This window comes from Nuphar pumila, chromosome 16, assembly GCF_984573655.1.
Source record: "Nuphar pumila chromosome 16, dmNupPumi1.hap1.1, whole genome shotgun sequence".
Classification (NCBI taxonomy): Eukaryota; Viridiplantae; Streptophyta; class Magnoliopsida; order Nymphaeales; family Nymphaeaceae; genus Nuphar; species Nuphar pumila.
The window spans coordinates 6,279,611-6,297,588 of NC_143264.1; the positions used below are offsets into that span (position 1 = coordinate 6,279,611).

The 17,978-nt window shown below is 36.2% G+C and overlaps 1 protein-coding gene across 1 annotated transcript in view; it reads left to right on the forward strand.

Annotated features, from left to right (window-relative positions):
• LOC149812790 (senescence-associated carboxylesterase 101-like) overlaps positions 1–13,223 on the forward strand; it is a 37,898-nt gene extending 24,675 nt beyond the window's left edge. Inside the window, exons 3-4 of the mRNA XM_089991579.1 lie at positions 10,607–11,200; positions 12,286–13,223. Of these exons, the coding sequence (XP_089847705.1) occupies positions 10,607–11,200; positions 12,286–13,071 (1,380 nt within the window). The 3' untranslated portion in view covers positions 13,072–13,223. The remainder of the gene's footprint in view (positions 1–10,606; positions 11,201–12,285) is intronic.
• Positions 13,224–17,978: the final 4,755 nt, after the last annotated feature.

A 17,978-nucleotide genomic window follows, 5' to 3' on the forward strand; every position in this document is an offset into this window, starting at 1 on the left:
TCATGCTCATATGTGCTCTAAGGCAGTCAAAAAACTTTATATGTGATTCTATCATGCTCACATGTGTTCTAAGGCAGACAAAAAACTATATATGTGATTATATCATGCTCATATGTGTTCTAAGGCAGTAAAAAAAACTCTATATGTGATTCTACCATGTTCATATGTGTTCTAAGGCAGTAAAAAAACTTTATATGGGATTTTATCATGCTCATATGTGTTCTAAGGGAGGCAAAAAACTGTATATGTGATTATATCATGCTCATATGTGTTGTAAGGCAGTAAAAAAAACTGTATATGTGATTCTATCATGCTCATATGTGCTTTAAGGCAGTCAAAAAACTTTATGTGTGATTCTATTATGCTCATATGTGTTCAAAGGCAGACAAAAAACTATATATGTGATTATATCATGCTCATATGTGTTCTAAGGCATACAAAAAAACTCTATATGTGACTCTACCATGCTCATATATGCACTAAGGCAGTAAAAAAACTGTATATGTGACTATATCATGCTCATATATTTTCTAAGGCAGTCAAAAAAACTTTATATGTGATTCTATCATTCTCATATGTGCTCTAAGGCAGTAAAAAAACTTTATATGTGATTTTATCATGCTCATATGTGCTCTAAGGCAATCAAAAAAATGTATATGTGATTCTATTATGCTCGTATGTGTTACAAGGCAGGCAAAAAATTGTATATATGATTATATCATACTCATATGTGCTCTAAGGTAGTTAAAAAAATTTATATGTGATTCTATCATGCTCATATGTGTTCTAAGGCAGTCAAAAAACTGTCTATGTGATTTTATCATGCTCATATGTGCTCTAAGGCAGTCAAAAAAATGTATATGTGATTCTATCATGCTCATATGTGTTCCAAGGCAGGCAAAAAAATGTATATGTTATTCTACCATGCTCATATGTGTTGTAAGGTAGTTAAAAAACTTTATATGTGATTCAATCATGCTCATATGTATTTTAAAGGCAGTAAAAAAATTGTTTTTGTGATTCTATCATGCTCATATGTGTTCAAAGGCAGTAAAAAAACTATATATGTGATTCTATCATGCTTATATGTGTTCTAAGGCAGAAAAAAAAACTGTATATGTGATTCTATCGTGCTCATATGTGTTCAAAGGCAGTAAAAATATTATACAGAAATATTATATAAAAGGTCAGTATTGATAAACAAAATATACTAAAATAAATTCTATCCAATGCACCTAAGTTAAGGCAATCAAAGTTTTATGAAATCTAACGACATGCAATATATCACATGAAACTTTCATACCTGAGAGGTACCTACAATCGAAGTTTTCCTATTCTGCAAAAAATTGTTGAACTCATTTGGGAGAACGTCGGCAATTGTTTCATGAAAGTAGTGACACATTGTATCCTTAACGATCTGACGTACATCATCACCTGAAAAAATAGGATGCTTGGAGCTGATGTCGACGGGAAAAGTCTGTGAGCCGTGACTGGAGGAAGCAACGACTGGTGAGGTGTTTATATTACTCCCAAACCCAAACACACGACCATTTTTGGATTCACCTGCTGCAGTCACCCATGCTGCAGGATCAAATGATGGATGCTGAGTAGAGTCATCGCCACATCGCTCTACTATCTGTTGCTTATATGCCTCCTACAAAATAATGTTTACAGTATGCATTAATAATTAAGAATTACTATGTTTATGATAACTTGTATATTATAATGATTATTAATACAATAAATATATACCATTGTCATTCTCGCCTTCTCTGATACAAAATCTCCCGTGGTCTTATGTTTATGTGTTTCAACAGACACATCTTTGTATGGTACAATGCCTCCTTTTTCTGCTTCCTGCGAAGTAAAATGATAAAAGATTTAGTTAATAGGTTTGCAACAATACTTATAAAATTGACAATATATATATATATATATATATATATATATATATATATATATATATATATATATATATATATATATATATATATATATATATTGATGAATTACCATTTTCTTCAAGGGCTTTGGGCATTTTCGCTCGATTTTGTGCAGCCTTCGCTAAGCGATTTCGAAATTCATCCCCCGCCCACTTGTCGCACATTCCCTCCCAATAATCTCTGTTGATAGTAACAAGGTCATGGCCCTTCCAGTGTAGTGGATCATCTATTCCGTTAGATGTTTTTTTTGCTGCAATCTTCATATTGTGCAGTATATCTGCAAATCGATTGCCAGCCACCTTCTGCCACACCTTCCTTGCATTATGTTCCTCTATCGTAGTCGCGAAGCGATTCGAAGCCTATATATATTTTCAGAAAGTTAGTAGACATGACTATAACAAAAAATTAAATATGAAATACATTAACTATGACAAACAACTGTATACCATGAATGAGGCCCACAATCTGTCTATCACATCTTTTGGATACTCTTTCCATTGAGCGACCAGTCTTGGAAAATGTTGAAGAAGTGAATTCTTAATATCGCGTACTACTTCTTGTGGCTCAAACCTCGTACTACACATGAATTGGTACATAGTAAATATCAATATACAATATTTATAAGATATGCAATAAGTGAAAATGAAATACTTATGGTTGATTATCGATATACACTCTTTGAATGAGTCTTCTTGTGTCAGACTGAGAAGACTCTGCATCCTGTGTTGGCTTCTGACTTGTATGATCAACTGATGTAGGTGGGTCATGTATAGGCGAAACATCATGTGTAAAAAAAAATGTTAGAAATTTTCAAAATGTGCATTTCAACTAATCAAGCATCCAATTAGTTAAATAATATATCTATCAAAGGAGCCCGTGAAGATGAAGGCTGAGCCTGACTACTACTGGATGAACGACCACTATAAGCTCCATGAACCATAATCTAACAAATAAAAAATGCCATGCAATACATTTAAATTGTTTCAAATCATTCACATCAATGCAATACATTTCAATACATTCAAATAATTCAAATCAAGTATTGCAATACATTCAAATCATTCAAATCATTCAAATCATTGGAATACCTGCAAATCATTCACATGATTGCAATATATTCAAATCATTCACATCAAGTATTGCAATACATTCAAATCATTCACATCAAGTATTGCAATACATTCAAATCATTCACATCAAGTATTGCAATACATTCAAATCATTGGAATAACTGCAAATCATTCACATCATTATAATATATTCAAAGCATTCACATCAAGTATTACAATAAATTCAAATCATTCACATCAAGTATTACAATACATTCAAATAATTCAAATCATTCACATCAAGTATTGCAATACATTCAAATCATTCAAATCATTGAAATACCTGCAAATCATTCACATCATTGCAATACATTCAGATCATTCACATCAAGTATTGCAATATATTCAAATCATTCACATCAAGTATTACAATACATTCAAATAATTCAAATCATTCACATCAAGTATTGCAATACATTCAAATAGAGGTTTGTATTACAAGATTTTGCTCACTAGCTTGAGAATTCTTCCTCGTCACTTGTTTGACTTTCATATTCTTCTTTTTCATCATCTTCTTCATCTTCATCTTCTTCTTCATTGTTTGCCCATCCACTTGGTATATCATTTGGATCACATTCTTCTATGAATGTTTCATCGACTAATGGAGATATGACATGCATATCATGTGCAACATCGTGACCATAAGAGAAGTCATAGATATCATCTGATTGATAGTAATCACTCTCTTTAGTTAACTTGTTTTCCTGTAACTGATCATACTCAGGGTATAGTTTGGACTTCACCTTGCAAACTGCCCACAATTCATTTCTATCTGACTTTTTTGTACTCGGATATGAAGTATAATAAACTTGTTGATCTTGCGAGGCTAATATGAATGGTTCATATGTTCCAAACCTTGATTTATGATTCACCTCCACAATGCCTAAGGCTTTGTCAAGTCTTGTTGCAATTGGATCAAACCAATGACACTTGAATAAAGTTACCCTATTATTTTTGCCTAAGTAAGTCAACTCCATTATTTTCTCTATAACACCATAGTAATCATGTTCATTTTCACCGTAGTTGCTACCCTTGACACACACGCCACTATTCATTGTTAATTTATTTATACCGTAATCTTTTGTGTGGAATCGATAACCATTTACGATGTACCCGTTGTAACATTGCACAACTTTGGTCAGACCATTTTCTAAATCACATATTCTTTGATCTTTAACATCACCATTACGGACCTACACACAAACATAAACAATGATTGTGATCACGACCAATTAAGTAACTTAGTGTTGTTTACAAGTACACAATTTATGTGAGCATCCTTACCAACTGTTTCAACCACTCCACAAACTTAGTTTCACGTTCTTTTTGTACTTCTGCATCAGTGAGATGTAAAACTTCTCTTCGCAACTCTAAATCAAATCGTCTACAAACCATAAATACTTATATTACCGAACCATGTATACACGTATAGAACATAAAAAGATTTAGAATTATGTTGTGTCTACATATACTTACTCGATGTATGGGTCAATCGCTGAGCAATTAAAAAGAATATAGATGTGTGATGTGTCTTGCTCTTAATCTGTCGAGAGTCTTGATCGACAACTACCAAATGCATGCTCAAGTGGTTGAAATATCGATAACTTGTCAGCTACAGTTACTTGTTCTCCATCATCGTTACGAGGCAGGCATGTCTAACATGTTGGAATATGAGGTTCAAAGTACATAGATGAGAAATTTGAAATCTCTTCTAAAGTGTACGCCTCACAAATAGAGCCTTCTACTCTTGCTTTATTACGAACCTTTTTTTTGAGGCCAGACATGTATCTGTCAAAAATATACATTTCAAATTTGAAATATCTGTCATTGAAGAGACAAATATAAGAAAACATATACCTTTCAAATGGGTACATCCATCGTTATTGCACAGAACCACCAACCCTTAGTTCATATGGCAAATGTGTGATCAAATGTTCCATAACATCGAAAAATGCTGGCGAAAAAAACTTTTCTAGCAGACAAACAGTAGTGATGACAGAGTCCTCAAGATTCTTTACATCAGATACTACGACTTCCGATGCGCACAATGTTCTAAAAAATCCACTCAACTCAGACAATACCCTCCATATAGGTTTGTCTAACATACCATGGAATGCTAGGAGTATCAATCGTTGTAAAAAGATATGAGAATCATGGCTCTTCAACCCATATAACTGTCCATTGTCAATCTTCACAGCCTGAGCAATGTTAGAGGCATATCCATCTGAAAATCTCAATTGTCTCAACCATTGACATACCTGCTTTATTTGATCAGGTCCAAGCATGTACCTTGCCTTTGGTTTCAGTACTTTGCCATTATACTCTTTGAGTTCCAATTCTGGTCTTTTACATATTACTTTTAAATCCATAGAGGCATTCAGAATATCCTTTGTTTTTTCTTTAACATTCATTATTGTATTGAACACATTATCGAACATATTTTTCTCCATATGCATGACATCCAAATTATGTCGTATTAATAGGGTCGACCAATATGATAGTTCTCAAAAAATATATTTTTTTGTCCAATTGTGATCCTTCCCAAATCCAAGGAAGGGTGTCGGACTACGGTCATTTGTTAATACATCTAGAAAGTATCACAAACTTCTTAAAATCTATATACTAGACAATTTTGTGGGTGGATCTTCCATTTCAGTTGTGTCTGCTTGAAACACATTCCTTTGTCATCAGAACAGATGACCGCTTGTTAGAAATCGACGATGACACTCAAACCAACAAAGCTTCCTTCCATGCATCAATCTAAAAGTTTTTGTATCCTCCATGCAGTACGGACAAGCCAACCTCCCATGTGTGATCCAACCAGATAACATACCATATGCGGGGAAGTCACTTATTGTCCATAGAACAATGGTCTTTATATTGAAATTTTGTTTTTTGTGGGGATCATACATGGTAACATCATCATCCCACAATACTTTTAGTTCATCAATCAATGGCCTTAAATATACATCAAGATTTTTGCCAGGTGAGGTTGGACCAAGGATGAATGGAGACAAGAAAAGATTTGGACGCTTCATACACAAGCTTGGTGGAAGGTTGTATGGAGTTACAAATACTGACCAGCATGAGTATGAAGTTGATTTACCCCCAAATGGATTAAATCCTTCTGTACATAGATCGAGTCTAACATTTCTCACTTTTATTGTGAGGTTCTGATGAGTACGATCAAAGTGCTTCCAAGCTTCCTCATCAACATGATGTGTGATCTTGTCTTCATCATGTCAAACTTTATTTGCATGCCATATCATGTGTTTAGCTGTCCTTGAAGACATATACAATTGTTGTAATCTAGGTGTGATAGGAAAGTAGCAAAACGACTTGTATGAAACTTCTTTTGATTTCGTACTACCATTGCCTCTTGTCTTTGGCTTGAACCGAGGATGCTCACATGACGGGCAAGATATGTTGTTTTCCTGATCTATGAAATACAACATGCAGTGATTTGGACAAGCATCTATCTTTTTATACCCTATACCTAGAGCGTTGACCGTAACCTTCGCACGATAGAAAATTTATGACAATTTCTCATCTTTGGGCAACATACTCTTCACAATCATGCACAAACAGTCAAAACATGATTGACTCAAATTATACTCTGACTTCAAATTCATTAGTTGAAGAACTGCAGACAAGATAGTGTGACTCTCGAAACCGTTTCAAAGTGGCTCATCAGCATAAGTAAATCATAAAATCTACTAGCTTCATTATTTCATGATTATTCATTTACTTCAGTTATTACATCACTAGGACTCATAGCAGAACTAAGTTATGTTCCTGCGGCATTAAATATCAAATTCATATATGGATTATCATGCACCACATTTACTCACGCATCAAAATTGTTTCTAAATTCTTCATCATGAAACGTCCAATTCTGATAATCGCTCACAAAACCCTTTCTATATAGGTGATGTCTAACGCCATGAGGTTCTACAAATTGATTGTTCTTACAAATCTTGCAGGGACACCTAATCCGACCTGTAGGATTCACTGTACTGACACTTGTCGTTGCAAATTCAATAAAACTTTCAACACCATCCATATATTCATGCGATAACTCATTGTCAACTATCCTACGGTACATTCATTCATGGTTTGCAGTCATTTTGTCGTATGATGTTACTAATAATATCCTAACCAGTTAAAAGAGAATCATCAGTATGATGAAGAAAATATCAAATTTATCATGTAATATATGATATCATACAATCACAAGAATTATGATGCGTGCATTGATAACTTAATATTTTCATGTGCAAACTATTCATAACACGATACATTCATTTAAAACATGCTTTCATTATACAATTTCACATGTAAGTCATAATCAAATTGAAAGTAACTACATGCAAGCATGAATACAATCACATCAAATAATGCAATACATCGAAAACATTCATACCAAAAAAATGTCAAACTTGTACCTGCAGCAAACACATTCCAATATCTCGCTAACCACTTTCATGCCTAGCATGGAATCCGTACTCCAAAAATAAGAACACTTCTATTCTCATAAATTAAAATCATGCTCAGTATGATCTCCAAACTCCAAGAAAGTAGTCCTAGATATCAACAACTAAGTGAGTGTGTGAACAATAAAGTGTTGCATCCATTAAATTAAATAACATATGATGCGCTTGCATCACTTACTCACCACGGGTATTTACCCAATTTGCATTATTTTTGTCACTTACTTACCACGAGTGGCGGGGCACAAGCGGGATCTGTTGAGAAATCTACAAAAGATACTATGTTAAAATGAAGTCACCCTCTGCTGAAAGAAAAAAAATTAGAATAAATATCGAAGTCGGACGGTATTCCGATGAGGCGAAGCGCCCCCCGGGTGTTGACCACCTCTCCGTTCGGCCCGACCGCCCTCGAGTTCGACCGGCCACTCAGTAGGCCAACGATGTACGACAGCAACACGAGGTCTCCGGAGGCAGTGATCATGCCCCGAAGCGGCAGGCACGAGGTGATGCCGTGGTTCAGGAACCCGACGATCGCCGGGTGCCACCCGGCCCGTCGCCCTCTGCTGAAAAAAAAAATAATGCAGAAGGGGTGACCCCCTACAAAAAAAAATGAGGCAGGGTCACCCCCCTCCTTCCTGCCGGAAAAGCAGGGGGGGAGACCCCTTGCCCGAATAAAACAATAAGGCAGGGGGTCGCCCCCTTGCAGAAAAAAACAAAATGCGACAGGGGAGCGCCCCCCTGCTGGAAAAAACAAACGAGGCAGGGGAGCGACCCCCTGCCCAAATAAAACAACGAGGCAGGGGGGTCTCCCCCCTGTCGGAAAACACAAAACGCGCGGTAGGGGGGCGACCCCCTGCCCAAATAAAACAATGAGGCAGGGGGGTTGCTCCCTTGCCAGAAAACACAAAACGCGATAGGGGGTCGCCCCCCCTGCCGAAAAATACAAACGACGCAGGGGGCCGACCCCCAGCCAGAAAAAATAAAAGGGGAAAGCGCCCCTTTTATCAGAAAAAAACTAAAAAGGGATTTACCTGGGAGACGTCGGGCGGCGGACCGGGGGGCGACGGGCAACAGGCCGAGGAGTGTGTCGGGCGGCGGAGGAGTGCGTCAGGTGGTAGAGGAGTGCGTCGGGCGACAGAGGAGTCCGTCGGGCGGGCGAGAGAGACGAAACAGGAAAGAGGAAAAATGACTCTAATTAGGGATTTACGGGAAAATTAGCGACGGATTTGGTGACGGCCGAATTCCGTCGCAACGCCATCGTAAATTTAGATAACCGGTTAGCGACGAAATATTTTCATCGCTAACATTGTCGCTACGTAGCGACAGAAAAATGTTTGTCGCAAAATCCGTCACTAATTGTCACGTGTGTTGCGTCAAAAATTTTCTGTCGCTAACTAGCGAAAGAAGTATTTTCGTCGCTAGTTTCGTAAATATTACAAATCTTAGCGACGGATTAGTTTCTTTCGTTAATCCGCCGCAACTTTGCAACAACAAAAATTCATCGCCAATATCGGTCGCTAATTGACAATTTTCTTGTAGTGGAGATCTAAAAGTGCCTACATCTACTTACAACTAAAATTGATAAAACCAAGATAAAATTACATAAGTCATGATTGCATATAATACCAAGACAATAATTCATGAACATAATAAAAAATCATATTTGAATATCCATGAATTTCATTAAAAATTACGCAAGGCAATCCAAAATATCCAAATGGCCACCATTATTAACTACTGACTACACTAGGAATGGACAACACTTTTTTTCTCTGAATTTTTTGCTCTTCTAGATGGGAGAATTGATATGCACAAACCACCTGGTACAACTTGTTACGAACTTTGCATTGTCCGCATCTTTTTTACAAATCCATCCCTGCAAATGCAAATAGGCAATCTTTAAAGCCTCAAAAAAACTGCTTTACATGCCCTAATGAAACGAGTCAAGATCAGTTCCTACAAAATCAAGCATGTATGGTCAATTTCGGAAAGGAAAACACTATAAATTTTTTTGTTTGTATGCAGTTCGTACCTATTGATTACTCATCTGGAATGCAAACTTTTTGTACGTGGGCAATTTTTAAGGCTTGGAATGTAGCTGCCCATTTGGGTTGGATATCCAACCAAAAGAAGTGCATAAAGTTAAATGTGGATTTTAGAAAACAGTTGGGTCTAATACCACCTAAAGTGAGCCTGCCCTAGGTTGCGAAAGTGGTTAGGGCGGTCTTCTTGCCCAGGATCGATTCTCCCTTGAGATCATACTGGCAGCTTGCCCATTGGGTGTCCTTTGCAGGCTAGGGCACTCACCTGGGGTTTACTATCTAGGAAGGGAGGGGAGGCATTAAGTGACCCCCTTTTCTAGCCATTCAGATTCCTCGTCATAAAAAAAAAAAAACACCTCCTAACGTGGCTGTTTGGGATAATGGAGTTGGAGAGTCATTTGGGTAGTTGAGGTAGATGTGAGTTTTGTTCTTTTTTTTATGAACCCAAAAGTAGGGCTCAGTATATGCCTTTTAGAAAAGTAATATTTTCTTGTGCATCTAATTTCATTCTTCCAACATTTTTTTTTTCTTTTTTCTTTTTTTTGAGGAAAGAACTCCCGGACTCCATCTTACAGCAGAACTTTTATCCCGTCATGGTTTATTTTGTGGCATATGTAAAATATTCATGTCATTTTATTTTTGGGTAGAATGAGATAGCTGGATGGTTAGTTTGCACTACTATAATCAAGAGGTATCGGGTTCAAATACCATGGTAGTTATCCTCCATCTTCCCTATCTAAGATAAAAAAAGTCCTCTTATTTCCAGCTTATGAACTTAGTTGGAGGTATATAATAGCAAGGTTGTAAAAAGCCTTGAGGCAAGGTGAAGCATTACAGCCACCATGAAGTGAAGAGTAAGTATCAGAACCACTAACATGCATAACAAGAAAAACAATCACACACACACACACACACACACACACACACATATATATATATATATATATAATGCTTAATACAATTAATTTATTTCTAATAAGTCAATCAGAACAGCTAACACTCAATTTTCTTTTTTGGAACAGCTTCAGCCTTTAACATCCAGGAACCAACCCCAACTCATACTAGTTGGCCAGTCGCTAGGAGGCTCAGTTGCTGCCTTGGTCACTCTATGGCTCCTAAAGAACCGATTATCCACCTCACTCCCTATATGCATCACTTATGGATCCCCCTTCATTGGGGACCAAGGTCTCCAGAAAGCCATTGGCAAGATTGAGCAATGGAAGGCCCAATTTTGGCACGTTGTCGGACACGACGACCTTGTTCCACGCCTCTTCGTCGTCTCAAAGCTGAAGACTCAGTTGGTTCCAACTGCAGGCGGGGAGTTCAAGCCTTTTGGCACCTATTTTCTCTGTTCTGGATCGAGCTGCACATGTATAGAAACAACACAGTTGCCCCTCAAGCATCCGGATTTGGTTCTCGAATTGCTGGACCACAGCACTCCAATTTTGGGAGGATTGAACTTAACACAGTTGCCCCTCAAGGACTATGGTGCCACACTGAAACAACTGAAGGAGAACATCAAGTATAGAAACAACACTCAAACAACTGGCTACTCGAGCCTCACAGTGGGTTTAGCTCTACAATTAGAGGCGGTTGGAATTGGAAGCAATCACCCGGTAATTGAACCTCTCTCTCTCTCTCTCTCTCTCTCTCTCTATATATATATATATATATATATATATATATATATATATGATTCAGGCTCCTGCTAAATATGGCACAGTGCTAAACATTTTATCAAATTTCCGGTGTTTTTTTTTACTGGAGCCTTGCCTGATTTACTGTTTGGGCTGAGTAAAGACTGGGTCTTACCAGGTTATTTTGCTGTGAAGTCAGCCCAAACCCATCGGGTATCAGGTTGAGTGCCTGACCTGATGTCCACCCATACAAATCGATTCAGTATACTTTTGGGTTGCACCTGAGAAGGGCCAATATTAATCAGACTTGGATCCATCAAGATGACAAAAACAAGCTGGATGTGTTTGATATCAAAGGGTACTAGTAGTGCTGGTTGGACCTGCACTGTTTTAAGTGATTATATACCATACAGGAATCTGGATCAAGATCTGAATAAGTTCCAGGCTGGTTGCTTCTCTCTTCCAAAGGGGCTTTACCTCAGTGAGCATGGTATGGATCTTACACATATAGATCCTGACCTCAACCAATGGCTAACTTCAAGGTCATACCTCCTGAGCGTTGACAGTCCTAAGGTATCCATGTATCCAGTAGTGAGGCCTGAAATTAACATGAAAGCACATACAAATTGGATCCGGGTCAGCCTATGGCCTAAACCAACCTGTTTCACAATTTTCCATTTTCTGTGCAGAAATTTTGGATCTAAATCTGGTTCTAGATCCCATTTTACTAAAACATATATGGTATCAGGTCAAGCATGACTCAAGCCATATCCAACCTATCTGCACTCCTAGTCAGAGCTTGGACAATAAGGATGCAAACAGATTCGGTTTGGTTGGTCCTGCCATCCGAATGCAACACTTTATTTCCAGATACGGATCCTTAAAATAAGGTCCAAAGCAGCATTCTGATTGGATTTTGATTTAACTGGATTATTTTAATATGAGATTCATTTTCTAATATTCAAAATTTGGATTCAGATTCAAATCAGGCAGGATCTGATCCATTTGCACCTCTACTTGACAACCACTGAACATCTTTCTCACAGTTGCTCTAATGTCAACAGAAACATGTTGAGATGCTTGATAAAATGGAAGAAAGGGAGCGGAAGGTGTACCTCACAAGGAAGAGTGTTCCTAATCCATTCAAGAGGCTCAATGAAGTGAAGAAGCAGATGGCCCAATTGGAGTGGTACAAGAAAGACAGTGAGGCAAAGAACATGGACTACTATGACTGTTTCAAGATCAGAAGTGCACCAAGGGATACAGATGTTATCAAGTTTACGGACATCCTGACCAAGTACTGGAAGGAGGAGGTGGAGAAAGCCGAGAATAACCCACAGACACCGGATGTTCCGCTGCGGGACCGCTGGCTCTTTGGCGGAACGAACTACCGGCGCATGGTCGAACCACTTGACATTGCCAAATACTACAAGAAGCCCAGGAACGGGGACTACATGACCAATGGGAGAGCTCACCACTATCAAGTGCTGGAGAAATGGCACAGTGAGACATACGAGCCGAGGAATAAGGACAAGGCACCGAGCCTGACCGAAGACTCGTGTTTCTGGGCTCATGTGGAGGAGGCTACACTGAAACTGCATGAATTGAAGAGAGGGGAAGGAGAAGGTGGCAGGAGCCTGGATGAGCTAAGGAAGGACTTGATTAACTTTGAAGACTATGTCATGAAGTTGGTCCACAACCATGAGTTATCCCGTACAGTTTTCCTAGAGCACAGTAGTTTCATGGCTTGGTGGGGAGAGTACAAGAATCTGGACGCTAATTACAGTTCACCATTCATTACTTACATGAAAACGGAGAACTGTAACAATTACCAATGCGATATGAGCTAAAAATTTCATACATAAATGCATGCAGGATTGATGTGCACGGTATCTTATTGATATATGTTTGTATTTCTCACTTTAATATGTTTGTTATATATGTTGTAAGAACACCTTTTTTTTTTGTAATAAAGGTTCCATCATTGGGATCATAATTACTTTATTAGCATGGATTAAGTGGCTTTCAGTGACTTGTATAGATTCTGTGCGTGAGAGAGAGAGAGAGTAATAACGGCAAGAAAAAGAAGATGGAAGAAAAGCCTATTCACATAAGTGCATATACTGATACAGTGCAACAATGCTGGTGATCCAAAATCAATGGCGATGAAGGTATCAGTTTTTTTCTGGCTCATAAAAATATGTTTTTTCATTGAACAAACATGATCTAATAGTCGATTCCCACTAAATTGAGCATTCCTAACACATCTAATGATTCAGATCTGTCATAAAACACCTCAAACGATAGGGCCTAACGGGGCAATACAAGAAAAATGAGCCTAATATGTTCGGTTCTCGTATATATTAACAGCTTTAAGTTAATACTAATAAAATAAAAACAATTATCATATCATTAATTCATCATGAATAAATGCATCCGATAAATCAAATTAACAATCTATAATTGCTATTACTCGTCAATAAAAAATAACACCACAAGTTAAATCAACCTAAATATATTATCACTACGCTAAGTAAATTAAAAAACATAAAACAATTCAACAAGTTAATTAAGTAGAAAATAAGTAAATTATACTAATAAAAAAATAAAAAATGCATAATTGTATACCAAAAGTATATCATAGACAATGTTATACCTGGGTTTGATTTTGGTGAACCCAGTCTTGGGTTCACTAGTATGCCTGGGTTTGGCTCTAGACCTTTGGTGAACACATGCTTGAGTTTGCCAGAGCCAAACCCAGGTTAGATTCACTAGAGCCAAACCTAAGAAGCATGGGTTCGGATTTGGGCCTCTGGTGAACCCAAGCCAAAGTTCACCAGAGCCGAACCCAGGCCTGGGTTCACCAGGTGAACTCTGGCTTGGGTTCACCAGAGTTGAACATAGTAAGCTTAGGTTCGGCTTTGAGCCTTTAGTGAATGCAGACCAGAGGTGAACCCAACACACTTGGGTTCAGCTACGGTGAATCCAAGCCTAGGTTCACTAAAGGTTGGACCCTAGCGCCAACGAGAGAAGGAAAAGAAAGGGAGGATGAAAAGAAGGAAGAAGAAAGAAGAAAGAAGAAAGAAGAAAGAGAGGAGGTCACGGAGGAAGGAGGAGAAGGAAGAAGAAGAAAGCCAAGAGGAGGAGGAGAGAGCTAAAGAAAAAGAAAGAGAGGCGGAGGAAGAGAAAGAGAGAAGTACTTGTGGTTCTCGCCGCCACCGCTGCAACATTGTGTGTTTTTATACTATATTAAATGCAAAAATTTAGAAAAAAAAATTGGCTAAGTGTTGCAGTAACATTAGTAAAATACTCAATATTATGTGGCATCAATTGAATTTAGGTTCGGCCCAGGTCTCATTGACAAGACCTAAATGAGTCAAACGAGATATGATCAAAACTTTTATTTTTTACCTTTAAAATTAAGTAAAATTTAGGTTAAATTCAAGTGAAATTCGAAGATGAAATGCAGGATATATATATTTAGATGCGTCTAAAAACTTTTGAATTCATCGATATTTTATTTTTTTGAATTTGGGCTATGGTTGACCCAAGAAATGCATTTTTTTAAAAAAGGTTTGCCTCGATGAGATCGAGTCTGGATTGAATTGGACCGGATCTGATCTGTATGATCCATGTTAATATGGATTTAGACCCAGTTCAAGCCCCATATTAATTAAGATCTAGTCTAGTTCAAGATCTATATGGATATTGGATATGGATTTAGATCTTGGATCCAGATCTAGATCCAAAATCTAGGTCTAACGAAATTAAAGCTTTAAATACAATGTAAAGGTTTAAATTGAAAAATTAGAAGTTAAAAGGACTCTCAGAGGGGTGAGACACCCTTTGAAACTTTTTGGATATTTATTAATTAATAATTAAATAATTAAATAATTAAATAATTAAATAATTAAATAATAATAATTATTTAATTTCAAAATTTATTATAGATATGGTAATTACCAAATAAGTAAGGTTTCCAGAAGGGGGTGTCACTCTCTAGAAGAGCCCAATTTGTTAAACAAACCAAAAAGGTAAGTAAAAAAAAAGTAAGAAAAGTCAATAATTTTTTTTTAAAGAATAGGAAAGAAGTTGGAAATAGAATCCCATGTGAGAGAGGACTCTATCTCCCAACTCAAATGGGAAACCTAGAGAGGCGTCACCCTCTGGAGGATCCCATCCTCTATAAAAACAAAAAAAAAAGTAGGAAAGAAAGAAAGAAATGAGAGAGAGAGAGAGAGTCATGCGAGAGGAGAAAGAAAGGAAAAAGGGAAGAAGGAAAAGGAAGAAGAAGGAGGAAAGGACCTTCTTCCTCATTGATCACTCGGTAATTTTTTTGGTTCTTTTCTAATTTCAACAAAGGTACGGGTTTCTCTAATGATTTGAACGAGAAAAACGGCTTAAAAATGAACTTATGTGAAGTTTTTGGTGAAAAAAAATGTAGAAACTTGATTTTTTATGAGTATAATATATATATATATATATATATATATATATATATATATATGTGCCGATTTACACATATGAAGGACGAGTTTTCCCTAGGCACCAAACCTGTATAGGTTTTGATTTTTATATACAAATTTGATATACATAACGATGTTTTTTTTTTATATGCATAGAAAAAGGAGAAACTTGTATAGGTTTTGATTTTTATATACAAATTTGATATACATAACGATGTTTTTTTTGTATATGCATAGAAAAAGGAGAAACATGTATAGGTTTTGATTTTTATATACAAATTTGATATACATAACGATGTTTTCTCTGTATATGCATAGAAAAAGGAGTTGAATGATATTTTGTACATGTTCTTAAGTACAAACCTGCCATATGTGTACATGAATAGATTTGGATAGACTTGTCCATTTCTGCACCAAGACAGATCTGAACAAAAAAAAAATTGACTACCATTGAATATATATATATATATATATATGCATGCTTTATAAAGTCACTGAAATATATATATTCATGTGATTATACATGCTTTAAAAAGAGTCATTGAAATATATATTTATGTGATTGTACATGCTTTATAAAGCGTCACCAAAATACATGTTTATATATGATTGTTCATGCTTTATAGAGAGTTACCAAAATATATGTTTTTATATGATTGTTCGTGCTTTGTAAAGTGTTACCAAAATACATATTTATGTGATTATACATGCTTTATAAAGTGTCATCAAAATACATGTTTATGTGACTATTTATGCATGTTTATATATGATTGTTCATGTGTTATAAAGTGTCACAAAAAATATAGGTTTATGTGACTGTTTATGCATGTTTATATATGATTGTTCATACTTTATGAAGTGTCACCGAAATTACGTATTTATATACATGTTCATTTAATTGTTTATATGACTATTTATTAGACTATACATGACTGCAGTACATGTTCATTTGATTGTTCATATGACTTCCTATTAGACTACTCATATGACTGTATGTAGTACATATTCATGTAACGGTTCATATGACTATGCATTTGAAGGTTCATATGACTGCAATACATGTTCATTTGACTGTTCATATCACTGCATTACATATTTATGTGTTGTTCATGGCTTATAAAGTGTCACCGAGTACATGTCTATTTTACTGCTTATGTTGAATAAAGTGTCATCACATGCATGTAAAGTTTCTGCAAAAATATAACGGTTTTAATGTTGTAAAGAGTCATCTTATACACTATTATTATGTACAGAAATTTAGGGCTGTTAGCCAACTATTTTTTAAAATGATTGAGATTGCATGTGGTTATCGGATGAGGCTACTATGATTGTTTTGTCTAAGCCTAACTGACTACTACCGTTAGGCTGTATTTAACTTTCCTTTGAAGTCCAACCATCTGTCAATAGTTGAGATTCATAGGTGTTGCTATGTACCTTAATGACTTGACTCACAGTTTGGTGTTCAAGAAAAGAAATTGACTGCTGCCCAATACTATTTGGCTACATGTTTATACATGAGAGACATGTTGCAAATAGTGTCTTAGCATTGTCCCGTGTGTGAGGTAGCATAGCAGCGGGCTCGGTAGTTATGTTTTGTAACCTGAGCATGCTTGAATTTGCCAAAATATTTTTATTTACATATGCTCATAAAATTTAATATTATGTTGGCATAAATATGCCTGCTACGAACACGTAAATTTTATAATTATATTAATGTTGCATTAACATGATCATGTGCATGTTTGCATGTTATGCCTGAGATGAATCATGAAGACAAAAATGTATGTTACAAGCATGTGTTCATATGCATATGTAAATTATTTTACATATACATTCATATTGTGTGTGAATGAATGTGCATTTGTGGGCATGTGGAATTATTGTATGGTTACATATTTACCATGGGTTTTGCATGATATGCATTAGTGGTCTGATGTGACCCACTGATGTGTGGCTTTAACTCTTATTTTATACATTGCAAAATCTATTCTAAATTTATTGAATTTCTTAATTAATTGTACTATTAAGTTTTATAACGGGCCAAGGTCTCGTGTTGTATTTTGTATGTTGAATTGCAAAACGAAGCTTTTGTAAAGAATATGTCTTTTGATAAAAAGATAAAAGAGATAAAATAGTATAATTAATATTGTTATTCCTAGATATCCCTTATACAATATAAAGAATCTTGGATGGTGGTTTTGGAGAATATGTATAATAGATGTATAAAACATATATATATATATATATAAAGACATAATAAGTAAACATAACCTATACGAGGTGAGCTTGCC